Genomic DNA, 27,507 nt, shown 5'->3' with positions numbered 1-27,507 from the left:
TTCCTCGCTGGCTCAGTCCCAGGTTTCCCAGAGCCAAGTCCCAGATGTGCTCAGACTTGCTGAGCACCTGCCTGGCCCAGGGTTCAGCGAGCTGGAAGGGAGGAGTGCAGCCCTCACAGCACCGCCAGTGACAGCTGCAGCTCCCTCCCTGAGCTCAGCAGTGCTGCTTTGGCTATTCCAAGGGACTGTGAAACCAGCAAACAGCTCTGAATTCTTGTCCTCACTGAAATGGACTGGAAACTAAACAATCTGATAAATATTTATGCAGCAAGGCAGCTATGACAACCAGAGAAGATGGAATACTTTTTAAAGATTTTTATCGTGCTCATTGCCGTTTGCTACTAAAACCAGATATTTAAACCAACCTGTTACACAACAGCAGAGGCATCTCATGTAAAAGTTAAATATTTATTTCTAACAGTTAAATGGCTCCAGAGAACAAAAATTATTCCCTAGAGGAAAACAATTACACTTATTGAATAAACACTTCCTAAAAAGTACATAACTTCTTTGCCAACAAGAAGGAGATCCTGGTTTCTTTTCCACTGCTCCCATGGCCCTGTGCCTTCACAGAGCTAGCAGGCTCTCATTCAGCACAACACTGCCAAGAGAGACTGCTTTCCTATTTTTGTAGTTGTGGCTGTCATTATTCTTCATTTGGAATAAATCCTTTTGCTCTGTCCAGCTTGTCCAGAACCTCGCTATAAAGGCCAACCATCTGGAGAATACGAGCACCAGAGTTGTCAGCAAGGATGGATAAAAATGTATCATTCAACTAAGTGACAGAACAGAACCCAGGGAATGGGTGGGAGACTACCACCAGCTTCTAAACCTAAAATTTCAAACTCATGCAAAGATTCTTGGCATGGGTTAAATACAATGGTTTGGGAAAAAGGATCGGTGCAACCTAACAAAAGTGGTTTTATTTACAGACAGAAAGCAAAATTTATATGTGAGTCTTGTATCAGTATATAAACCTATTCACTGAATCAGATGTTGGGAGTTGATGTTGAGGGTGGGAAGGACTTCTTATTGTCAGCTGTTATTGTCTTAACTGGTGCATTTAAAATGGTGTAAGAGCTACAGCCAGCCCCTTGACTGCTCAGCCTGTACACAAGAGAATGAATGGTGACACCAGCCAGGCTGCACTGGGTTCTGGGTTGCAATCTAGACAGGAGCAGCAGCCAAAAGCTGCTGTAGAAAGTTGTAGAAAGAAGCTTACTTGTGACAGAGTAAGAAGTGTCATTGCAAATGTCACCTACAAAGGTGCTAGCCTGGAGAGTTCTCCCTCATAGGAAGTGGCTAAGCTACACCTGAGAAGATGAGCTTTAGTTATTCTCTTCTCACCATCTTAAACCCTATTTGTAAGACATTAGATCATACTAGAAACCAAGCTTGAAAGTATTCATATAACAACTGATTTAAGTAAGCTGGTACAGCACCTTGACTTTAGTTAAAGCAGGCAAAGGTACAAGGTTCTCCCATGGCCACAAACAGTCAGAAGTTTATTTCCAGTCACCCATTTACATCCTTCCAGTAAAAGAATGCTACGTTATTCTCTCTACTGTCTATCAAAACTTCTCTGGCCTCACTGAAAAAATCTTTTAGCACCAGGCTCTCCCAAAATATTTAGACACCATGATTCCCTTGAAACTCTAAAGGTCATCAGCAGTGGCTTCTTCCCCCAGATCCACATCTCAAATTCAGGCCAGCCATCCAATCCCACATCCTCAAATCCCCCTGTGTGCACTTACGTGGCCTTCATAGCTTTTCTTCAGAGATCCCAAGTGATTGAGGAAACGCATTCCCAGTCCACACCACTGCTCAGCTTCCTTGTATTTACCAACAGTATACTGAAATATCCCTGTATTCCAGGCTCTTGTCATCAACCAAAGGATCTCTGTCTCTGGGTAGGCATCCTGAGGTAGCAAACAAGCAGCAGCACCTCATCAGAAAATAGAATCTTCACTTCAAAACTGACAAGTCAAGAGAGTGCTAAAGTTTAATTTTAGAGTAAGAAGACAGTTGGGATTTTTCCTCCTAAGCAAAGGGAGAAAAAGCCCATACAAAATCCAAGGAAATTGGTAATGCAGTCCTAAACATCCAAGAGACATTTCTTTCGAGGTCATTTCAGTGTATCTTTTAGTGAAGAAGTCTTAGCAGCTTCACATATAACACTATGCAATGTTCATTTTACTAATGATTCTCAGTCTAATGAGAATTTTTTTCAAACATGCTCAGGATCATCTCCCAATCTCTTGGTTTCTTGTTCAACTTACAGTGCTGCTGACTACACTCAGAGCATCCTCAAAGTAGTCCCACACCTCCTGCAGCACGCAGGTATCCAAGTCTGTCAGTCCAGTCGGCAAAGAAATGTTAATCAAACTGTGTAAGCATTTGCTGAGGATTGAAAGAGAGCAAAAGAGGAAACATTGAATACCATGTGCACAAATGGATTTTAGTATCAGGAGCACACTGAGTTATGTCTCTGTAACTGTCACACGTGTCTACCTTGGTGCATTCTGCACTCATGTTCTTGAAGCAGAAACATGTGTTTTCATACTATCAGATCTTATTCATACAAACTATGAAAAAACAAGAGTCAAGAGCAATCAGTACTTAATTATTTTCATTGCTGGTCTCTACAGTGGCACAGAAGGAAAATCAGAGTATTTCCTAGGGTGCTACACATGACAGCAAGAAAAAACACCTTTTCTAACTTCACCAACAAGAGTTACGTAGACAGCATCCTCAGAAAATCAGTAACAAATACAGGGCTCTGAAAACAGCTCTGTCTTTCTCAGTGTGAAGTGAGAAAGGCAATATCAACACTTGCCTTTGCCAAGTGCTTACTTTAAGGAACTTGGAAAGGATAAGCAGCACATAAATATGCTAAATAAATCACATATGTGCTATGTGGCATCACTACCTTACAACTCATAGCTTTCTTCTCAACCTTAATTTCCCTTCATTGTCTTTGACATACCCCTCTCACTACTGCAGAGTAGGTTTGAAATTAACACTTTCCTCACAAGAAACAACCAGAGACTTCTTCTGGATCCAATTTTCATTTTCCTTCCTCAATAGATTAATGTATTGGAAACAGGACTGTGCCAGAAAATATGACAAGTAAACAAACTGCAGTTAAAACATCTGTTAGGCAGACAACATCCTTCAGAGGTACACTGGTTGGCCAGCAAGAAGTGGAACCTTGCATATAAAGTAAAAACCACTTTTTTTTTTCTTTCTTTCTTTTTTTTTTTTTTTCCAAATTGCAGGCTTTATTCCCTGTCAGCATTTCCAGTCACAGGCTCATGGCAAAGCTATGTGATAACACTAACCTAAATTTCACAGCATCAATGACAGCCTGCTTTCTGTGAAGGTTTAGTGCACTCTTGAGAGCTTTCTTACAAAGGACAGGATACCGAGCTGGAGATTCCATTGCTAATGCTTCAAAGTAAAAGAAAATAGAGAAGAACAAAAGATAAATTACTGAAGTTAGACTTCAATCTCATAAGTCACTAAAATAAACTACAGCATGTTGCCAGATCCCTTGTGAAAAACAACGGAAGAGAGATCTGCTTAATGGGCTGGTCACAAGCTGGTGCATCTCTCCCTCTTTCTTACTAAGCACATCATCAACAAGAACAAGGCAGAAGCACAGAAAGTTTCATAATTCACTGCTGTTTACCTCCAGTGCAGTAATATAGAAAAAATCTGGTGGAAAGCAATGTCTAAAGAGTTTTGTTTGTCTCCTTGAACACAAAAATCCAGATGGAAACCTCATGCAGGAGCAGGATTTCAGAATGGTGTCTCCAGGCGGTGGAGTGCACTCCCTCAGGGCAAGGAGAACAGAAGGTGTTTATGCAATCCTACAGGACACCCTCCAACGACTTGCCAGGGTAGTTCTAAATGCTCCTCATCTTTCTTGGATCCTGCTCTAGATTCTCAAGCCTGTTTTCATGACTAGGACTTTGTGATGAAAGTATGGCACAGTGTAGAGAAGTGCCATTTACAAATTGACTATAAAAACTTAAAGTTGAAACTTAACATTATCTTAGTGGATTAAATATACCTAAAGTATCTATCCAAAGTCCACAGCCCAGAACTTCTGTTCTGAGGCACGAATCAGTGAGGGTCATTCTCTGGCCTTTGCCAGTCTGGAGCATGTAAAAGTTTATCTGAAAAACCTTTTCCAGGTTCACAAGGTATATGAGTGTCTCAAGGTCTAGAAATGGAAAGATCTCACAACTTTCTGGTTCATCATCCACGTCATCTGTCATTTCAAAACACAGCTCTCCTAATGTTGCCGAGATCCTAAGCATCTTTGCTTCAGGACAAAATATATATGGTTAGACCCATTGTCTGTATGTTGTACAATACATGATAATCCTGGTCACCTCAAAAGAACAGGAAAGAGAATTGAAAGGGGTTTTTTTGTGACTTGAAGATATATAAAAGTCCTTACATGCAATGATTTCAAGTGTCTTGATCTCTATTTGTGGTTGCTCCCAAACTGACTCCATAAGATTGTGAAGTGTTGGATCGTTCAGTTTGGATCTTGCTTCAAATTCATAAAGCAGCAACAACGTGTCAGTTGGGTCTTTAGTAAAATCTCCTACAAAAGAGACGGGATTGCCTGTATGTAATGATGAACTTTCTCAGAGCCACAGGGTGTACTATAAGATAATTTTTGCTTCCAACAGGCAGGAAAACCATCAAGGTACACAGACTTAACAGCAGAGCAAGTGGGATTCGCAATTCAAGGAACACCAAATGGATTTTTTTCTACCTATATCCAACCAAGAAAATGAACTGCGCATCTGCTGGGCTAACAGTCACTTAACACCTCAGCTTTTATCATATTGTCATCTATCTACTCCAATAACCTCCACCTGAGACAGCAATTCCACATGCTCTGTACTTTTCACTAGTATTGTGACTAAGAGTTACATGTGTTGAAAATACACACTTTGTAGCTTACCTGTTAATTTCAGCACCTTCCATATCTCCTTGCATGTCTGAAGATGTTGAAGGGCCTCACTAAAAAGCTCCATCTATTTTACAAAATTAAATAAGTTGGTTTTGTCACGGTTTTAAAAGCAACAGGAATAATTATGTCAGAACTAACTACAAAATAAATTTAGAATCAGCCTAGTTAGTAAATGTTAGTAAATCATCTACACCAGTTACTGGGGTTTTGGGGTTTTTTTTCCCTCATTTTCAAAGACTTCTTCATCTCAGACAAAGCCACTTTACACTGAATGTTTCATTGGCCCAGAAAGAACCATCCATGTTCCTATGGGACATAACTGTTTTAGCTCCCAAACATAAAATAGTGCTATTGAGACTGACAAACCACTAAATGTCACAACACAAGTTGCTGTACATTGCCCTCCACAGCATTTTCTACAATCACTCTATGCCAGACTTCTGTACTTCCTTCACAACCTCTGTATTTTCCTTAATCTTCTTACCACAGCAAGCACAATACCCTCTTCCTTCCCCCCATAAATAGATGTATGCATAAAAACAAACAAATAACAAAAAAAAATAGTGAGTTTTATCACAACCACAGTGGTAATTACTTTTAGCAACAGCAGGAATTGTCTTTCTGACTAACCCACATTTAGAAGCAGACTCCTTACAATATATATCTTGTAGATTGAAATTCCTCTCAGACAATACTGCCATGACCCTTTGTTGATAAAAACCCATTCAAGCACACTGAACAAATTTACAGAAATCCTGCATTTACAATTGTCTGGAAAGGTGCACCAATTCCAAGCAATTATGAAATATTCCCTTGCTTACATTCTCATTATCCCATCCTGAGTGAAAAAACTAGGAGTTCAAAAATCAAAAGGAAAAAAATTGCTATACTGGTACATTCAGAACTAGTTAACAGGCTTTGCCCTACCTGTTCTGAAGGTGTTACTTGTTGTCTCCCCATTTCCAGATCAACTGCAGCTGCCATTAACAGGCATGTCTTCTGAGCAACTAGAACAGCTTTGTCAGAGGGACAAAACTGGGACAACTGACACCAAAAATAGGAAAAGGTAATGAGACCTTTACCCATAGAAAGTGATTTGCTTGTGAACAGATGATAGCTGACCCTCCTCTATGACACTAGCAGGAATCAGTCATGAGTAGTATGTATTCATATTGTACTTTTACTTCTACAATTACACAAAAGGATTATTTAAAAAGTGTAAAGCACAGTTGGAGTCCCCTCTCTACAAGCACATACAAAACTGACAGTCCTACATAAAGATAAGAACTCAAGTACTTAACATGTTTTATTAATGATACAGTTTACAAACATCGAACCCATTTATTTTAGAGACTTCTCATTGAAGCCTTAAGTTTATTACATTCTTAAGAAACAGAATTTAAAGTATGACAATAATGCACACACTTTATATCACAAGTCAATCTCCTTGTGACAAAAATGCTCCATCTTCAGAGCATTCAAGCATGTCTCCATGGAGATACCAAACCATGGATGTGACTTGTAGGAGAACTAGACAGATGAAAATATTCCTCAATTAGAAACACTATTAGCAAGAGTAAATACCTTAAAAGACAGTACAAAAAAGTCCCTCATCTTTTCAGGGCTGTCCTTGAACTGTACAGCTAAGTTCCAAGCTAACAAAGACAAAAAAATAGAGACTAGAATAAAAATTTGCAGTGCTACTTGTGTGCCCATCTAATCCCTAGCAATAAGCAGTTCACATCTTACAATTCTATTTCTGAACCAATATGTCATCTACAGCTTATTTAACACCAGCAAGAAATACTGTTACTAGTGATTTGTTAAAATAGCTAATTCATGCTTTCAAATTTTGCCTTGATAATTTCACCACAACCAGGAACCCACTCTAGCACACACCCCGCCAACAAAAGCACAAACTGGGAAAAGCATATTCTTATATTAGTTAACAAAGCTTGCACAGGAGTGAAAGTGTTGAACAGAATTCCCAAAACAAAAAAGGAAAAAAACCCACAACATCTTGAACCATTCCTCATTTTACCCCAGCAAGGTCAAGTACGTGGCAATTAAGAACACAATTCTGAGTAATAAATGGATGAGCATCGAAAGGCAATCAAATTATTTATGTATGAGAGCTTGACCCAATTAAATGTTTAGATTCTACAGCAACTTTCACATTAATTTATTCTATAGGACATGTTTTTGTAGGCTCTGAATTGTTTATCCTGTGAGTGAGAATGCTGCCTTGGAAAGGTCATGATTCCAGTCATGCTCATGTCATTGTATGCGACTTCTGCCGCTTCTCCCCCTCCCTTGCTATTTTATTGGAGCACAGTTACACTGTGAGGATGTGTGCAGGTGCAGATGTCTTCTGATACTGATTGCAACTGTTTTCTCTCCTGTATGCTCTGACAGAAGCAAGAATCGGAAAAAATTGGTTCAACTTGTTACCCTATGCTTATATTTTTATTTATAGACAGCAAATGCAGTAATCCTTTACCAAAACAGTGCAACAAATACTACAAAGTGAGGATCCAGAGACAACACTGTGCATAAAGGTTAGGCCAGCCCCATGGGAGCTGCATTTCCCACTTAATCTATGATAATATTTGCTGTTTGGATTTCAATCTCTAGTTCAAGGCAAACTCCATGGCTGCTGATTCAAAGGACCAATAAAGACAGTGGAGATTCAGTTTAGATTTTGAGAGTAACCTACCAACTTTTCTAAACCAGTGAGCTTCAAGGATCCTCATGTCCCCTGTAAAATTCTCTTCTGTGAAAGACTCACCAAGTTTCCTATGAGCTGCAGAAAACAGACAATTCAATATAAAAGTACCACTTTTAGAGCAGAAGAAAAACATTTCCAAGTCTAATCCCCACACTACAAAACAGAGGTTTCCAAAAGACCAGTGTAATTCCTGATGAAGACTTACTCTCACAACTTAAATCCAATATTCTTCAGAAAACCCTGTAAAAACCAGCAAAAGGTGCCTCAAAAAGCATTTCAGAGAAGATGCCAATGAGTACTGCTCTTCTAAGTTTATTGACACTGAAGACTAATGCAGAGGAGTTTTACTTAATTTCACAAGAAGGGAGTTTAAATTTAATTACAAGTTTAAGGCCTCTCTTCTAGGAACAATTTATTGATTAAATTTCTTCATCTTGCAGCAGTACTGCCAGTTTTTGATAACAAAAACTTGTGGCACTGAGATCCAACTTCACAATACTATTGAATCTCCAGCTTTAGTTTTCATTGATTTCCCTGGGAATTGAGAGCCTGGACTGAAATAAGGAGTCTAAATATTTCATTGGTATGGATCTAATCATACCATAAAATGGTGACATATGGAAGAACTCCAGAAAATGCAAATAAAGCAAAAACATACCCAAGTTCAAGTAAGTCAGCATTGAGTTGATATCTTCATCTCTAGAACAGAGAAAAAATTTAGTTTTACAAAATGGATTTTTTTTTTCAACATTATTTATGTTGGAATATATTTTCGCAGTTATGGATAGATCCACCCTTCTCACACAGAACTTTGGAAAGTGTCAAAATTACAGAGATTTCTTAGCTCACAAACTCCATTAAAAATACCTGACAGGCATATGCATTAATAAAAGAAAAAGGCAAAGAACAAATATTTGAAGAAAAGTTTATACAAGCTGGAAATATGTTGCTATGTGATGTCATTAGGCCAAGCTAGGAAGTCATATGGGTAGACTTTTACTAGCATAAAAAATAATCCCTTCATTATTCTGCAAGAAAAAAAGCCCAGAAAGAAAACATTACACAATTTGAACAACATTTCCACCATAGGAAAACATTTTTCAAATAGACCCACCTCTTCTCTGCATTTTCTGCCATGATTTTTGATAACATCAGACGGACCAAACATCTAAATATGAGAAAAACAAGCAGTGAAGAAACAAGTTGTTTTGGTTTTTTTTTTTTTTCCAATGGTGTACTTTGCCCTAATTTTCCTGAAAGGATCCCACTTTTCTTCCTTATGCTTCTCCTTGTAAGTATATTGAATTCTTACTTTAAGGCTGCAAATAATTGTTGGCAGTCTTGTAAATGTTCAGACAAATACTCCAAAGCTTTGATAGCCACAATTTGTTGGTCATTCTGAAAAGAATTAAAACACGTTTTGTATACACTGCACTACCTCAGATACCACAAAAAACCCAAACCAAAACAACAACAAAAACGCAAAGAAAAACAAACCCCAAAGCAACCACACATTCCAGGTCTGTGCAGTCCAAGAGCAGGAAAATGAACAAAGGACTGTGCACAGAAATGCCTGAGAGTGCAGAGAAAGCTCTAAGGAGAGATCATATGATTCCCTGCACAAAGAGCCTGTGGCAAGAGCAGGACTAGCACAGGTTGGGAAGGCTTTCATGCCTCACAGGGCTGGGAACAAAGCCCTGATGGCCCAAAATGCAATCAGCCAGCTCAGACAGCGCTCAGGCCACCAAGCAAGAGGCAAACAAGAGGGACAAAGGACTTTCATCACGGATTTATGCGTATTTTACACACCCCTCTCACATCAAAGATCAAATCCCAGAGGCAGAGGACATAACATTTTGCTAAGGAGAATTTATAGAAATACACAATGTAATATCCAGATGCCAACATTTATAACTCAGAATTTTTTATTTTTCTGTCAAAATTTTAAAAGACGCTGCTTCTTCCTACATGAAAATAATTTCTGCTTTGCATTACACAACACATTTGAGTGAGACCTTTGTTGTGGAAGCATGAAATACTAAGAAATCCATGAAATACAGAGAAATATTAAAAATAGGCCAGGTTAAAGAGGTTACAGCTGTCCTACTTATATCAATAAAGCAAAGTAAAGACAACATTATCTGCTGTACCTCTAAAGCAATTTGGGCAGCTAAACTCAAGAGGTTGCTGCCTGTATTTTTATCCACTCTCAGCTTGTCTTCATGTTCTGATGGCTTTTCTGCTAGTTTCCCCATTTCAATAACTGCTTCCACAGCTGAAAGAGACAGAGGTAAAAAAAATAGCATTTTTATAGAAGCAATTGGAAGGTGGAAAGTTCTACTGTTTTAATGATTTATGAAAGGCTATAATTTTTACTTTTTTTTTTTTTTTTTTTTTTTTTTTTTTTTTTTTTTTTTTTTTTTTTTTTTTAATGAAAAGCCAAGACAAGAAAACCTGACCATACCAGCACTTCTCCACAAATATGCATTTCTTCCTAGGGAGGTGCCAAAAAGCTTTCCAAGCTACTAATCTAAGGAAACAAAGATGCCATAGAAATGATACTCATCTCACATACTTAATTTTGTTCTGCTAAGTAACTGTTTGTTACCAAAGACAGAAGACTTTCTCTAATACATTGTCTGGGCATCATTCCAAGCTCCCACATCTTGGCTTATGCTAAGGGTGCCACTGCTTTTATGTTCACACTGTGCTGTGTTTCCCACTCTATATTATGTGAGCAAATTATGCTGTCAATAAAAGTTGTATAGAGAATAATTAAATGGCAGAGAACTCATTGGAAAATAGGCTCTGCACATTACTCTGTATTCTAAGTAACTATAGACTGTATTTCTCAATTTTCATTACTTGAGCTGAGATCCTCATTAAAATATGAAACAGCAGAACTCATTATAAAGAAGAAAGAGGCTACAGAGATACAACGTTCTGTAAGTTATCTCAATAATTCATGTATTTTTTGGTAACTTCAGGCTCCATCTGTCCAGAGGAATTAAGAGAAGCAATAATGGTTCCCTTAAGGTTCAAATTGTATTTGCATCCTAAAAAGTATAGAATGATTCTCACCCTGGGATGCTCCTACAGCTTCTGCCCATTGGAGGATTATCCTCCCTAGCCAGGGGCTCCATCCAAACAAAAACAAATATAGCAATGGACTCTGCCTCTTACATACTGTGTGCAAAAAAAAAAAAAAAAAAATCCCACTTTTACAACTGAAATCTACAGCCTGACATTTTCAATGACTTTAGGGCCCCTTCTTCCAGCTACCCTCTATTGTCTTTCTCAAGATGAACAGTCCAAAGCTGCTTAGTATTTTTTTAAATATATTTGGCACTTCCCCTTGTAGTGGAGCCTTTAACTTTCAAGTTGTACCTTTATCAGTATCATTCTCCATCACTGCAATCTTATAGACACTGAATTTAGTAAAGATGCTGTTTGGATCACACCTCTCTGCTTGTTTAACTGCCTCTTTAGCCTATTCACAGAGGAGATTAAAGGAAATCAGTACAACATCACCTTGAAATTAGCATGCAATTTGCAACAGAAAAGAAATAAAATGATACACAAAATGTTCATGGTTACATTGTTAATATTTATAGAATAACCCAAGATGTTTGACAGGGCAACATCTGTTCTTGAAACAAAAGTGATGAGACCAGAAGATAGCACCGAAGGCTGACCAGAAATGAAAGAGCCAACTCCTCAAAAATAAAAGCAATGCAAATAAAGATGTAAGTATGTCTACATATGTATTAAATATACCTTGTCAACTTGTTTCAGATGAAGATAGCAAGAAGCCATGTTCCTCTGCAGCTTAGCCAAGTTCTGATCTATCTGCCCAGGTGTATAGAAGCTGACAGAATAATTGTACCAGTGAAGGGCTTCAGAATAGTTTTTCTCCTAAAAAATATAGAAATAAAATATAACCCAAACAAACATGGCCATATTTGGGTGATTAAACTGCCTAAGTCTTCCCAATTTTGTTTTCGGTTTTTGTTGTTGTTGTTGTTTTTTTAATGAAAGATTTAGATAGTCAAGTATATTCTAGTGCAACCTCCGTGTTGTTCCAGGTGCAGAATCCAGCACTTTCCTTTGTTCAATTCCATACAGTTGGTGAGTGAGTGCCCAGCCCTCTAATTTGTCTAGACACTGTGAGAGACAGTATGCAGAGCTTTACTGAAATCCAAAGAGATGACATCAACTGGCTTCAGCTGATCAACAAGGTGGATGACCTTGTCCTAAAATGAAATCAAGTTTGACAAGAAGGACGTCCCCCTCATGGACTAGTGCTGGCTGTGACCAATGACTGCATTGTCCTTCAGGTGTTTTTCAATAACTCCCAGAATAATCTCCACAATTTTACCAGGCACTGAAGTGAGACTGACAGGCCTGTAGTTTCCAGGGTTGTCCTTCTTGCCCTTCTTGAAAACTGGGATAACTTTTGTCAGCTTGCAGCCAACTGGGACCTCTCCAGATTCCCAAGACCATTCAAAAATCATTGAGAAACCTCACAATGACACCACCAAGTTCTTTGACTACTCTTGGACAAATCCCTTCAGGCCCCAGAGCCATATAGGAACCAGCTGGGGCAGGAATTCTTGTATTAACTGTTCCCATGCACAAACCTTAAGATGAGGCTACCTGAAACTCGATTTTGTAATTGAAAACGGCACCCAGATGGATGAAAATAAAACTAGTGCCAGCTGGAACAAGGCTCTTAGTAACAGTTTGCACTCTAACCAAAAATAGACATATCAAAGAGGTCAGAAAAAAAAATTTGATTTTCACTGACATAAATAAGAACACTACTATTTGGTCCCAAACCTCATAATGTTTGGCAGCTCTGTCCCACAAGATGATGTGCAGCTGATTCAAGGCTTCAGGCAACAGCTGTTTCCCAGTATAATGACCTGAAAAGATACTGCAAATCATCACTTTAAAAGAACTTTACAAAGCACACTGAGAAGCATCTAAGAACTATTCTACAGCCCGCAACAAAAAACAGGGACACAGCAATAGTTTCAGCTAGGAGCCAGCGTTTCGTATCCTGTTTATGAAAAAAGAAAAACCCAAACCAATCAAGCAAGCAAGCAAAACCCAAAAAAACCCCAGTGGGTATGAGAAAAATATTTTCATGCTTGAACAATGTAAATTTAGCTCTTGCTCCTAGCTAGATACAACATGAAATAGGATTTCCTTTACAGCAGATCTGATAGTCAAAAAGTACCACAGTGCTACAGGTGCAAGAGACCTGAAAAACAAACTGTTATCCAGCTGCTCAAACAAAGATATGCAACCTATCTTATACTGACAAGCAAAAATGAATTGGGCTGGATGGACAAAGCAGTAATATTACACAGAACTCCAGGTTAATGTCTCTAATCCCACATGTATCAGTCACACACAGTCTACACTAAGAAAGAGGAATTGCTCCAGCAAAGGAATTTAACCCTGAGCTTGATCATGACTGTTGTTCAATATGGAAGCTGAGAGTTGCCAAGTAAAAGCAACATAATGGAAAACAGACACAGAGAAAGAAAAATGAGAATAAGCAAAAAATACGAAAATTAGAATGCAAGACCTTAGCCAACTACATCCAGCTTTCAGTAAACAGCAGTAAAAGTTGGATACAAACCTATAATAACTTCTTCAATCTTTTGCTTAGCGAGCAGCTCCCTCTTATTCTGCAACAGGAACTCGATGTGGAGCAGGGTAATTTTTCCAAGGTCAGGTGAAGATTCAAATCGTTCAGGAACAGATTTCAGAAAATCAAAACCAACTGATTCCCTATTCACAGAGATGCATTTTTAAGAGGCTGCACCAGAAGAGCTGTTAATTTTCCATTCTAGAGATTAACATATTCACACCATACAGCGTGTTTGTCATTCAATCACACCGACAGAACGAATCAAGGTATGAATTTGTTACAGCTCATCTATTCAATGGCAGCTTCCTCTTAGCACATGCTTCTTCCACTGTATTCATAAGAGTTTATTCTTCACATTTGCATCAAGATACAAGCATATACATATATAATCGTGATAGAGCACTTAACAGGGTAAAATTTCATGCCTCAATTTATTTTGCAGTAACTTGTTATCCTTCTACTGTTTTTCCCAAGAATGAGTCTAAGGCTCCGAAGTCATTCTGATGGTTGGTTAGAAAAAGATGTCAGTCTGATGATTCCAGACATATATTAAAACTACATAAGGAATCTTAATCATTCCAAAGTAGGTCTACAGCGCTGCAAACTGCCACTACAGTTATTTCACACCCTGTTCCGTTACTGCCATCATCATTATCTCATTGCTATAAAGGACAGGCTCCCTCTCAAAACCTTTTTACCTTACCTCCACGGGCTTTTATTTAAAATAAAGCATCATTGTATAATAGATGTTCTTTTGTTTATAAACAAACACCCAAAAACTCCAAACATCGTGTTTACCCCACTTAGAGATGCTTTCATACCTTCCATGCTCCAGCAGCAGTTTGGCAGTATTCAAACAGAAGTCTAGAGACATCTCGAGTTGTGTGAATTCTGCAAGAGCTAGACAGAACACAAAGCACTTGAGATTATATAATCAACTTAGACACTTAATTGCTCAATTTACCACTTACCTCTTACAGCTTCTTTGAAAGACAGAAACAAAACTGAAAAAAAAAAAAAAAACAAAACAAAAAAAAACCACCAGCAATCCTATAACAGATCTACAAGAAATGGAAGAATAATATCTCTTGTGTTTTGACTTTCCTTTCACTGTACAGTTGATGCAGTACTACAGAAAGGTGACAGACTGATAGCCCTGGAATTCCAGTCCTCTTTCTCTTTAAATAGGAACAGCATAGGCTTTAGTAGAACAATTTTTTTTTTGCCTCAAGCTGCCTTCTATCAAAATGTCTTATCCTCATCCAGCAGGAACAACCCAACACTGAGGTTAGTGCTCAGGGTGTGTGGTATCATATTGCAATGGGAACTCCTTCAGCACAATGCCCTTAGCAACAGCTGTTGGATTGACTGGTGCTGATAAGCAGGTATCAGTTTTACACCACTCAGATAAAGTTTTTAAATTGTTACTCTGTGCTGAACAGTTCATAACAAAAATTGTAGCTTGGATGAGATCAGAGAAGGAATACACAGGGATATGACTGGAAGAGTTGTTAAAAGAACCATTTCCAAGGCAGCTGATACAACTGCACAACACAAGATTTTAGTGAAATGCCTAGTATTTAGCAGGAATCTTTGCTCAAAAGACAGAGAAGTTGCAGTACGTGGACACAACACTTTTCTGCCAGCCATACAAGAAAAGAGACATCCACTCATTAATAAACTTGCTTGAAAAACTGACTGGAGGCTGTTACTAACATCATATGCATTTTGATAGGCAGCTCTGTGGTTTCACAATTCTAACTGAAGAACACAAGTCAGCTATTGTATGTTTATTTTAAATTGTAAGTTTTAAATAACTGGCTGGTTGAAATCTGGCTGAAATTCCACAGGAGCAATCTGGAATTTACCATTTCTGTTAGTCTGACAGCATTCAAACCCCTCAGCTCTCTGAAAGAAATCCCTCATCACATCCTACATTTCTCAGATTATTCATTACACTTCTTATGCTTTTCAACCATGAAGAGTACAAAGCCTCTCCTCTTTAAGATTTCATTATTTACGAAAAAAAAATTTTCTCTGACACATTATCCTTTCTATATTAAAGTCTCCCCAAAAACTTTCTTATCCTCTCATTTCATAGCAGAATCAGTTCTGTTCAAGTAGTAAATAAGGGAGGAATAAGAAGAAAAGAGCTTATTTGACTTAAATAATACAGGTTTATAACAACACAGGATCAGCACATGATGTCTCTTGGTCAAAATCTGCAAAATCCCACCCAGAGAACAGCAGTGCTTCACCAGCCTTTCTTCCGTGCTGCGTAAATCGATGTACTTTTACCTTTATGTTAAATAAACTGTAGCTTTACATTGCTACATTTTCACTCTTCATTCTAACAGCCTCCAGAGTCTTCCCTATTCCCCATCTGCAGCAAGGCTATTCAAATTAGCATCTGGATACCTCCTCTGTGAACACTGAGTACTATGTCTCACACTTCAAAACCAAAAGAACATTTAGCTAACGCAGATTCTGCCAAAAACACGTGATTGTTTTCTCTACGCATGACATGGCAGTCTCCTTGGATATGGAGTAATATGACCTCACTATGAAACCTAGGGAGAGCTGTGATACCTGAGTTGATATCTTCATCTGATGCTCCACTTTTAAGAAGAATTTTAACTTTCAAAAAAAACCCTGCTGGATGCAAATTCTCCTGCACAACGGAAAACAATACATTACTTGGAGAGCTCACAGATCCTGTGAGAGTACAGCACATTCATAATACAGTCAAATATTAAGGAACCATATACTCCCCACTGTAATCTTCAGTTCCATTTTAATGACTGAAGCAACCTAAGCAATAATTTCTTCCCAAATGCAATGTGCATCTTTATTATTTTTTCTTACTCTGCCAAAAGACCACAAGGATAACGAAAGCAAAAGATGCAAAATTCTCATTTTGCTGTGGCCCATTTTTGATACTTTTAAACAGAAGCTGAACATTACTGAATGATAGATTTCCTGCTTTTTTGTGTGTGAATTAGCTGGATTAATCTAGAATTAATATGAGCAGATTTATAAAAAGAAATTCAGGGGGCAACAACAGTGGGAGCAATTGGAAATAACAAAGACTGTATACTAAAGCTCCCACTAAAACAGTGCGTATTTCAGGTTCTAGAATCAACATTTGCTTCTGGTTTTCCATACCCTCATACAACATCAAAATGTACAATATCAAAAATTATGATAAAAGCACTTTCTGCCTCAAAAAGCTTTGCAAAAGTAAACAACAAAAGAGGATAAAAGGCTTAGATACTGTAGTGGCATATTATTTGCATTACTAAAATACACTGCCTTTTATGCTGATCTCTTGAGCATATGCATTATGATCTGTCTGTAAATTCAGGCAGCATGCAGAAACTGAATTTCAGCTGCCATTTAAAACAAAATTTCATACTTAAAACTTGGTTTGTATGAAAGAGAAAATGGAAATTTTTAAATGATCAAGCAAGGACAAATAGGCATTTTTCAGATTTCATTTACTCCACACTGACCTGAATAGATAGAAGCACAAAATTAATTCAAGTCTCTACGGGAAACAGAATTTGTAAAGGATCAAGAGACCTCACTGTAATGGCTGCTTAGAGATATATGAATTTCCTTCAGGGTAGCTGGTATGTTTATACACCTCATTTTTCATGTCTGCTTGCGTGCCTCTGCCTGGGCGTTGCTTTGGGGATCCCCCAAATAATGAGGTAACGGAAATTCTTTCACTCTTTGTGCTTTAGATGTGGGTTTGTGGTTGTCCCAGCTGCCTGCCTGTATCAACTCACACATCTGAGAAATTTCAGTCACACCATCATCAAAGGACCTTACTATTAACACACAGGAGGCGGGAGGACAGCTCTACTTCTACATGCAAAGAAGCATTTTCTATAAAATGGAAAAGAAAAAGCTGGGAACGCTAAAACATCCATAGGAGCATGGAAACATAGAGCAAACACACCTCAATCTGTTGCCAAGGATGACACATCAGTGATTAATGTGGTCCATATTATCATGTCAATAAATGCTTGAGTTTCATCTATTTCAATCTTAAATAGAGAAAAAAATTACTACCTGATTTGCCAGGCTTATGGCTTTCAATGCCTTGTCCAGGTACAGACTGCAATCCCACTCAAAATAGGTTGTGGCTAGCAATCGCAGCACTTTAGCCTGGGAACAAAAAAAATAGCCATATATGAACATATATATAAACACAAAAGACTTAAATACTAAGGTCATGAAAAATAAAAGCTCTTAAAGTCAAAAAAAAATCCTGCCTGGTATCAGATATATAAAGTTATTTCTCATTTCTGAAACATATCCAGTCTTGAAGCAATGCAGCACACACAGGACACGAATCGACTAGAATCCAGAGAAAAAGTTGCAAGGAAAATCAGATAACTGGAGAAAAAGAGTAAAAGAAGAAAGTGAAATAACAGGAGGTACACACTTCACAGAGGAGAACAAACAAAAAAGCAGGACAAAGACCAACAGGATGGTGGACTTCAAATATATAAATAATTTACATAAAGAGGAAGAGATTAAAATCTTCATATCCACAGTCGGAAGTAAAAGAATAAACTTCTGAATGAGACAGAGAAACATCTATCACAAATGACACAGCTCAACTGATGATGTATTGAAAGAGGAATGGAAGAGGAGGTGGCCTTTCAGCATCTACTTCAGCCTTACTTTCTACACTTTGATTTCTGTGAAGTAGTAGAATCAAATGTGATTTAATGATGTGACTGATGCTCATAACAACTGAACTTGAAACTCTGCCAAACTTCATAGCAGACTACTAAAAAGGAGACCAAGACATCACTGGGAAGGTTTGCACAGAAAAGACAGACACTGGAGTCAGTTTAACAAAATCCTCCTATTTGTAAATAGAAATTTCTCTATTTCTTACCTGCATTTCTTTGCCAACAGAATATTTCATGTCCATCTTCCCAATGTCATAACTCTGACTAGCAATGATAAATGAAAGTTAAAATTAAACAGGATGACAGGGATAAATTCAGTCAGTCTTCTGATATGTGCAAAATTCCTATCCTTTCCCACTTCCTAAGCATAAATCACACAAATTAATTCCAATAGTCACTTTTACTAAAGAATAGAAAATTTTGGGTTCTTTCTACCCTTACATTAAAAATTGTACTCAATCACTTTCTTCAGCATGTTGCAGCACATTCTGTAACATCTTCTATCCAAATGTTTCAGTAAGTTTTATCCATTTTAACCACGGAGATTTTGAAGAAGGAAGTGTTTCCATTCTCACCTGACATGTAATATAGTAATATACAAAATCTATACATGACTGGTGTCTAGACCACAGCACATCAACAGCAAAGACAGAACCTGTAACTTGTGATTCCTCGTTCTTCTTCTAAAAGTTAAATGGCAGAACAAAGAACCACCCAGGAGACAGCACAGTGATAATTCCAAAAAACCAGATGTGATTACAAATGCTGTGAATGAGGAACTGTTAGGAAGAAAAACAGTAACTGGGCTCTTGGTTTCTAATCTAATATATTCTCAGTCCAGGGAAACTTTAACCCACTAGATGGAGCCACACTCTTGTTCTAGATTATTATCTGCACTTTGGAAAGCTTTATTTCCTCCTCAAATTTTGTCATCAGGATTCGGTATTCAATTTTCCACAAGAACAAAATATAAAATCATCTCCAAAGCACCAGCTGTAACTAATTCTGAGCATTTCTACAAATCCTCTTTGACAACATATATGACCATAATGATTGTGGATTTGATCTGTTGTCCCTCATTTTCTTTTAACTATTTAGAAGAACGAGAAGACATAAATCACAAATTTTCTGCATTGAGGCTGTGACCATAACATGAGGATACTCTTCCTGCCAGCCCACATTTCCTCACCTTTAGCAATACCACAATAATTATTTGGATCCTACTCAAACCTTCTCCACCTATTCCTTTTTCACCTTGATGTTTGTGCCTTTCATCAGTCAAGGACTCTTCAGAAAACTAATCCCTTTGGAGGAAGTGCTAGCGAGAGAATTGGCAAGAACTACTGGAAGCTGTCTTTCATTCTAATGGCATGAAAATCCATGAGGGAAAACAGACATAGATTTTAGGCATTTTTTTGTACAAGTATCTGCTCAGATAATTTGGTTCCGCTAAAACCTTGTATTCTCACGTTTTTAGTGAGGCCTCTATTTTCCCTTGCTCCCCCCTCTCTTTCAGACACGTTTTTGCATCTCAAAAGCAGGGGTTTGTTTATTTGATTTTTGCACATTACCTGAGCCAGAAGGAGCTCTGTTCATACCTCTTCCATTCGTAGGTTTCCACTCCAAAATTGTAACAGAGGATTGACAGGTAACAGGTCTGCAATAAAAGATTCCTGCTTCTATAATGTTCTTGTAAAACATCATTAGATCTATGGCACTCCAGTCTCAGGTTCCTTAAAATGCATTTTATTTTCAAGATATATCCACTGTTATCATTTCTGGCCTTTTGCAAGGGGATACTGAAGATGACTAAAATGGAATCATTAATCGGGTGGGAAAGTGAAGTGTCATTAACCAGTCCAGGACACATAAAACAGCAGGATTTGTGAATGAGGAACACATAGTTCCTCAAAAAAATCACATTGAAAACACTAGAACTGTATAAATTAAACAACAAAAATTAAAATTTGAAAGGCAAAACTGTAATACTAAAACTTTTTTTTTTTTTTTTTTTTTTTTTTTTTTTTTTTAGTTAATAAACAAGTTTCACAAAATTAGTGAAGAGAACTCTACCTGTTTCATGGTAGGCTTCTTCCCAGCATTTCTCTTTGGGGTTAAAAAAGGATTACAAGTTTTAGAAGAAAACTGCTTTTGAATGCTTGGTTATTCAGAGCTTTATCAGTCAGCCCTGACAACATCTGTTCATAACAACTTGCCTTTCCTTTGAAATGATTTGCAGCTGTCACATGTCATCCAAAGAAGAGACAAAAAAGTCATTTTACATGCTAGCAGGCTGCCAATATTTACATCCATTTTGTCTCTGCAGTATCTTTTCTTCCCAAATATAAATGATGTTTTTTGCAAGGGACTTAAGATTTCAAATTCTCAGACAAAAATGAGAAGGGTAGCAAAACATCTTGCTTCAAATTTAATTTTTTTTGCTATTCAGAGGCAAAAGCACGGATTAGGTATATGCATGAACACAGAAGAGATCACTTTCAGATGTGACACCTTATTTTTCACAGGTTCATTTGTGAGTTTTCTTTCCAGGAGAGAAAGTTTCCTGCGCTGAGCATTGGTTCTTAGACTATGGATGATCACAATCCTCTCCAGCTGATCTCTGGGATCACACAACACAGCAATCTCCCTGTGATATTCTGCAGGGACTCTCTGGTTCAATGGGAGCCTGGAAGAGTTTAGGATTGAGAGCTACCCAGCAGTCCAAAAGGATTCACTCAGCAGTACCAGCTCTTTCCATTTCCCTCATTTTTAAATACCACTCTTTAAATCAGAAGTAGATTTTATCACTCCCTCATGATCAGAAACTTTTCCCTTGTCTGCATCAGTGCTCCTGGTTTGTGAAGAGCCTCATCACAAGGAGTTTAGTATTATTTAATGAATGAGTTCAAGCGGAAAGAATGAAATGAATTTAGAATTAAATGAGGAACGGGAATGCAAAGATCCAAGTGAACACTTTCAACAGTAAGAAGTTCTGCTCTTATGATTCAAGTCAAAGCTACACCCCTGCAACTTAGTCACGCAGATGCACTTGAAGAAGGTCTGCAAATGACAAAAAGCAATGTAAAATCAGTTGGAGTTTAATTGGTTAAAACCACAAATAAACTCCAACCGTATTTCCCATATTTTTCTTTAAGAATTTGCATCTGCCCCTTTGAATTTTATTATCCATACCAAAGAGACAGGAACAAAATGTTTCCTAAATATTGGGAAAACATGTAAGCAAATGAAAATAAACGTCAGGAAGTTTATTCTGATATGACTCTAATAGACTTTTATCTTTGCAAACAAAAAACTAATCTGCATATGATAGTTTATTTTCTCTGTGAGACAAGAACTACAAAAACCACAGCTTAGTGCAATGGGAAGCCTCCATTCATAGCTCTACAGTTTCATGAAGATGAAGATTAGTACTGATGGTAGTGATAGACTTGCATATCAGTAACTTTGTAACTCAGCTCTTCTGTCTGTGCCATCTGTCCCCAGACACACGTTCACATGGGTACAAGATGCAATATAAAAGATCAAGACGTAAAATGCAACCGGTTCTGTAGAACCTATTCAATTTAGAAATTTTTTTGCCTTGCTTCCTGATTTGTCTTCTCATTGTTTAGGAAGAGTTTATCATTCTACTTCAAATTCTGATCTAAGAGAAGCAATAAAAAAATGCATTTTGAAAAAAACTCTGCAGTTTCCATGCAAAAAATTTTAGCAACAAAATCTCAAAGAGGCAACCAACCGCAGAAGAGATCTTCAGTTCAGAGTACTTTTCAAAATTTTACATGGCATATGTCATTCTTTAACATATAGAGAGGAAAGTAGGTTCTCAAAGTTTGGAATGATAAAGAAGGGAAGATTTCACTTACTTCTTTTGGCAATTTCATCAACATATCTTTGCAGCGCTGCACGCACATCACCGCTTTCTGAAAATCCCCTTGAGCAACTGCCTGGGAAAGCAGCAGAGGATGCCAACAAACTGTTAGTGTGCAACTGGTCTTTAAAATTCACTAAAAAACTTATTATTTAAAATAGGACTCGTGTTTTTCACATGCAGTAAAGCTAGGTTTGGGATTAGGTATCTGTCCTTACAGTGCTATAAAAATTCTGTATATATTTCTGCATATTGCCAGATGATAAAGAGATCCAGAAAAATCACTGCAGTCCTTAGGCAGTGTGCAAAGGCCAGAGACATGAGACAAGACCATTCGCATGTTAAGATAATACAACAGCAAAATTTATACCACCTCTCCTTTTGTCTCCCTGATCAAATTTAAAATATGGGCCATTGCTTTGTCCTGTTTAGGGTAGCTCCTGAGAATATTGGAGATAGTACCTCCCTTCTAGATACTGAGGTCACTGTGATCAACAAATGCAGGAAACTACATTGTTTGTATTTGCATTCCTGTGCTTGTAATACTCTGTAGGATTGATAGAGTTCTCAGACACTTCAGTCAGGCAAAACAATTCCTCTCAAAACTTAGAATTGCTAAATTACACACTTTAAATTACAGTTATTTGCCTTGTTCTCCAGTCAAGCACAGGACACTGTTGGAACTGACCCATTTATTATTCATACAGGCAGATGGTTATTTTATCAACGGCCATGATAGCCAAATCATGAAGCAACAAATCTGAACTAGAAGATATAAACATCACTGCAAGAATGACTGCAATTAATGAGGGAAATTAAAAACCATTAAATGATTGCAACACTGAATGCAAACATGAGATCTGCTATCTTACATCTAACTGAAGGAAATCTATCCTTCAGCAAGTCCTCAATGCCAGGCATTCAGGTATCCAATAACTGGGTCAGAGTTTCCCTCTATACCTCCAGTGACTTACAAGGAAAACTGAGAACACATACTGATTCAGCCTGGTAAGAGAGCACTTTGAAAAGGCTCTTCTCCACATCAGCTCTGTGCGCTTCAATATCTGCTTCATCTTCGCTCCCCTTCCGCAACTTCGCATACAGCTTTTCTATACTCTGGAAAACAAAGCGCAGGCATCACCCATGGAACTTACAAATAGGTGTGTGTGTAAGAAATCAAACCTGGGAAAGAACTCACATTCACGGCATTCTCTAGAAATCCATCTGCAAGACCAGCTTTTCCAATATCTATCCATCCTTTCCCAGTTTTCATAGACATCTGAAGGAGGAAATGGTAAGTCTGTTGTGAAAATGCAGTCACTTTCAAGACAGGCAATGGAAGATCTTATCTCGTTGTCACATGTATCTAACACAAGACAAGGGTATTTCAGCTCTGCAATTCCTGACCAGCAACTCTCACTTCTGAATGAAGTCCTGAACACTCAGATGCAGCACAAGACTTATGGTAGTCTACTAGACAATATTATAAAATACTGAAATAAATGAATGTCCTGCTCATAACATATTTTACCCTAGGAGAAGATGTGATGCCAACCACACTGTCCAGACATTCCTAACTCCAATGGCTCAGCAAGGTATTCCTGTAAGATACAGGTCCCACTTCAGCATGCACTTTGTTTTCTTAAAAGGGAAAAAATGGGATCATCTCTTAAGTGATGAGAAGAGAGAGTCAGCAATACTCCTGCCAAAACACCAGCTATCCTTCCAGAACTAGATGTGTATTTCACTCTCTTTCCAAAGCAAATATAATAAGATTTGAAGACTTCCCTAGGGGATCAACTATATTTCATTACTCACCCACAATTAGCCTTACCAAAATCTGTCTTCGAATAGTTCCCTCCGGAGGATCGCTGCCTTCACAAAGGCCAATCAGTCTGCAAGCAACAAATCGCACTGCAAGAAAACAGTGCAGGCATTCAAAAGTTTCCTTTACTCTACTTCTTTTTCTTTTTTTTTTTTTTTTTAGAGAAAGTCAGGCCCTGCAATATCTGAAAGACTGTTTGGCATTTTAAATCACGAGACAGAAAAATCTGAAAGCTTTGGGAGTTAAAGCAATCTGGTTTTTAGCCAAGGTGTTTAAAATTGCTTTTCAGGCAGTAAGAAAAAAATATATATTCTTATTAAAATACCTATTAAACAATTTAGAGAGAGTTTAAGTTAACTACATGGCATTCAAAGATTTAATTACATCGCAAGTGCTTACAGTAACATGTCTTGAAAGCCTCAAAATAGCCTTCAGCAAAATAAGGAAATTAAGTTTAATAATCCTTACAGTTTTAAAGCAAAAAGCAAAAATATTTTCAGGCCTTCCTTAGACTTCAGGGATGGAAAAGACACTACTAAATGTATTTAAAACAGCCTCTCCCGAGCCCTTCAGCTGTGATCTGAAAACATCACACTCTACTTTGTGTCAGCTTACCCTTTTCCCTTTACCTGGTATAATTTATATGATGCAGATTATACATCATTTTGACTATAATCCCTCGGGACAAGAATGCAGGCCTGACACTGCAATCCCACAGAACCACAGAAAGAACACGCTGAGGAAAAAGACCAAAAACCCACTTCTGCTTTTCCCCAGCCCTGCTCCTGGCCCTGGGCTCTCTTACCCACCTGGCCAAAGCAGGGAAGTGAAAAGAGGACTTAGAATGTTTCTGTATGTAAACATGGATGAGATCGTTACATTGAAAAAACAATCTCAGTTTATATAAATTCAGTGACCAACAGTCTAAAATGTCTAAAATTTATGTCTGTTATTTCCATACATTTTTAGATTCGAACCGCAGTATCAAAAGGCAAATTACAGCTTCCTTTGGTCACATCACCTCTTTAGTGGTGCTCTGGCATGGAAAGGGGAGTGGTAAGAATGCCTACACTGATTCTGTGTCACAAGAAGATAAGTATTACACCAGGATGCTGCTTCTTGAACTGTTTACACAAGCCCACCAGTACATTTTTCTCTTTCTAGCCCATGTCTGCAAAGAGTCAAACAAATCTACAGCACTACTCATGTGCCTGTCAGCAGAGAGAGTTTGATTTCCATGCTACAACACACAGAACACGTTTAGGAAGGTACAGAACATACGTACGTTTGGCTCTTTGCTCATCACTGATAACAGCACCCGTGTGCTTGGTCACAGTCCAGTTCCACAAGCTGACTGCACTCTCTTCGACCTGAAGAGGAGAATGCCACTCAGTTTCATTTTGTCCTGGATGTGAATCCCATTGAAATTTACTACCGGAAAAAGAAGCGTCTTTCATGTGTTTCACAGGAATGGCCTCTCCACATAGGTCCCTTTTACATCAGAGTCAAAGGTGTGAGCTTTTTCTATAAAACTGTCACAGGATCCCACAGGGACATGTTGGACAGTGACCTGAAAGCAGGCACGCTGAATGGACCATGCAGCATTTCTTCACCTAAAATGTGAAGGGGTTGGAAAAGAACTCTAAGAATCTTATCTTATCCCATTTGAGAACTATCTGCAGTAAGGCTTCACCTCTTTTGCACATCAAAAAGAACACTGAGTAGGATAATTACTTTAAATACCGACACTGGGAAACTTCTGGTATTAGCAAACAAAGAACAAAGGCTACTGACTGTATACTCTTGTTAAAAAGATACAGCCCTAAATAAAGGCAATAAGCTGCTTTAGCAACCCACGCTGAGGGGCTGCATTTTCCATCACTTTATTCTACTTTTCAAGACAGATCTTGCCTACAAATACACTTCTGCTTATCTAGGAGAGAGTTCACAGCCACTCTTATTGAAGTGGCCAGATTACAAACTAATGATTTCTCCTTTCTTCAAAAATAATTTAGCCTAACTGATTCAAGAACTGAAGGATAACACCTTTATGCTCTTGTATTTCTTTCCACACTGTACTAACGACACTTTCTGCTACAACACTTGCTAACCTATCTTGCTCCTTGTTGCAAATTTAGGACTTCCAAAATCAGTGTTCCTTAGGTGAGAATTGCTGCTCTTTTTCCTTGTTACAGATTCATGTATTACCAGATTTCCCTTTGAAAAAGGACTTTTAAAGTAGATGTTTGTACTTTCTAAGTACTCCTCTAAGAGAAATAAACAGAAGGAAAAACCAAACATTATAAACAATCACCTGATAAACTTTCACAAGGACCCAAAATGAGTACCTTCAATGTAATATTGTGTACTGGAATATTGTTTACCAGGCAGTTAAAAATCACATGCTTGCTTGTTTTCTTCTTCCTCGGGTTATCTGCTGTCATTATGGGAATCCACAGACAGGATGAGAAGGACCTCTCCTCTGATACAGCACCAAACTCTTGATGCTCTCTGCTTGCATTTACTTGAAATTACAACTAGATACTACTAGTAATTTGAAATAACAAACACCTTTAACATCATCAGTAAACAGTAAGTTTTTCCATTATTATCACGGAATGGTTTGGGTTGGAAGTGACCTTAAAGACCGCCCAGTTCCAAGCCCCTGCCACAGGCAGGGACACCTTTCACTGTCCCAGGTTGCTCCAAGCCCTGTCCAACCTGGCCTTGAACACTCCCATGGATGGGGCAGCCACAGCTTCTCTGGCCATCCTGTGCCAGGGCCTGCCCACCCTTGCAAGTATCTTACTAACAGCTAAACTAAATCAACCTTCTTTCAATGTGAAGCAATTTTCCCTTTTCCTGTCACTTCAAGCCCTTGTCTGAAATCCTTCTCCAGCCCTCCTGGAATCCCTTCAGGCACTGGAAGTGCTGTAAAGTCTCCCCAGAACCTTCTCTTCTGGCTGAACTCAGTCTGCCTCTCCCAGGAGAGGTGTTCCAGCCCTTCAATCACCTTCATGGCTTCCTCCAGGATGCCAGGATGTCCACATCCTTCCGATGCTGGTGAACCCAGACCTGGACACAGTATCCAGGTGGGGTCTCATGAGAGCAGAGTCATTGACAAGCACACATTTTTACATTCAGGATCATCATTTCACATTGACTTTTAAAAATAACACTTCCCACTTTATTTTGGACTTTCACGCCACTGGGGCAAACGACGAAGAAATTACGAAGAAATTAACTCTTTTTACATTTCAGAAGTGCCACTCGTTTGGCTTCACCGCAAAGCGTGGGAAGCGGCAGCAGCTGGTGTTTACAGAGCTGCAGCACCAACCTGGGCCAGGGCTGTGGGGTGTGAAGCACATGCACCCCCCGTTTCTCCAGACGGGCTGGGAGCGGGGAGCTCTCCCTCCGCCACCCTCCCATCCTCTTCAGAGATGCTCCCCGCCGCCCGGAACAGCTCCTCGGTGAGGGCGGCAATGCGGGACGGCGCCTCCTCCCTCAGCAGCTCCCGCACCAGCGCTGTAAGACAGGAGGACAGCGGGGCGTGACACACGGCCCAACACCGGCCGCCCGATGGGGAAAGGAGAGCCCGCCACCCGCGGCACCTTCCAGGGCCGCCACCGGCGCCCCCGCCATGGCCCCTCAGGCGGAGCTCCGCGGGAGCAGCGCCCCCACACTGCGCCTGCGCGCTCCCG

The 27,507-nt window shown here is 38.7% G+C and overlaps 1 protein-coding gene across 1 annotated transcript; it reads right to left on the bottom strand.

Moving 5' to 3' along the window:
- Positions 1 to 538: 538 nt before the first annotated feature.
- TEX11 (testis expressed 11) lies at positions 539 to 27,507 on the bottom strand. The gene is made up of 29 exons (XM_040084072.1): positions 27,418 to 27,507; positions 27,144 to 27,331; positions 25,092 to 25,176; positions 23,816 to 23,895; positions 23,180 to 23,260; positions 22,978 to 23,097; positions 21,977 to 22,057; positions 19,664 to 19,749; positions 18,299 to 18,356; positions 17,461 to 17,556; positions 15,973 to 16,054; positions 14,205 to 14,283; positions 13,372 to 13,523; positions 12,561 to 12,646; positions 11,499 to 11,636; positions 11,109 to 11,211; positions 9,872 to 9,996; positions 9,034 to 9,119; positions 8,836 to 8,889; positions 8,380 to 8,420; positions 7,710 to 7,796; positions 6,578 to 6,648; positions 5,921 to 6,037; positions 4,985 to 5,057; positions 4,469 to 4,618; positions 3,342 to 3,450; positions 2,280 to 2,400; positions 1,755 to 1,919; positions 539 to 718 (listed from the first exon to the last, which is right to left on the bottom strand). Exons 1-29 carry the CDS (start codon positions 27,446 to 27,448, stop codon positions 647 to 649), a joined length of 2,817 nt encoding a protein of 938 aa, XP_039940006.1. The 5' UTR covers positions 27,449 to 27,507; the 3' UTR covers positions 539 to 646.

Source organism: Hirundo rustica, chromosome 21 (genome assembly GCF_015227805.2).
Source record: "Hirundo rustica isolate bHirRus1 chromosome 21, bHirRus1.pri.v3, whole genome shotgun sequence".
Classification (NCBI taxonomy): domain Eukaryota; kingdom Metazoa; phylum Chordata; class Aves; order Passeriformes; family Hirundinidae; genus Hirundo; species Hirundo rustica.
The sequence above is the reverse complement of the archived record's forward strand: the minus strand, read 5'-3'. Positions and strand labels throughout refer to the sequence as shown.

What these genes read in the sequence shown, in the direction of transcription:
- TEX11 (XM_040084072.1), bottom strand. Translation starts at nt 27,448, where the DNA reads ATGGCGGGGGCGCCGGTGGCGGCCCTGGAAG. An exon ending in TGATGAGCAAAGAGCCAAAC is followed by an intron (nt 23,896 to 25,091) that starts GTACGTATGTTC and finishes GTTTTCTTGCAG; the next exon opens with TGCGATTTGTTGCTTGCAGA. An exon ending in TTCTAGAGAATGCCGTGAAT is followed by an intron (nt 23,098 to 23,179) that starts GTGAGTTCTTTC and finishes TTTGTTTTCCAG; the next exon opens with AGTATAGAAAAGCTGTATGC.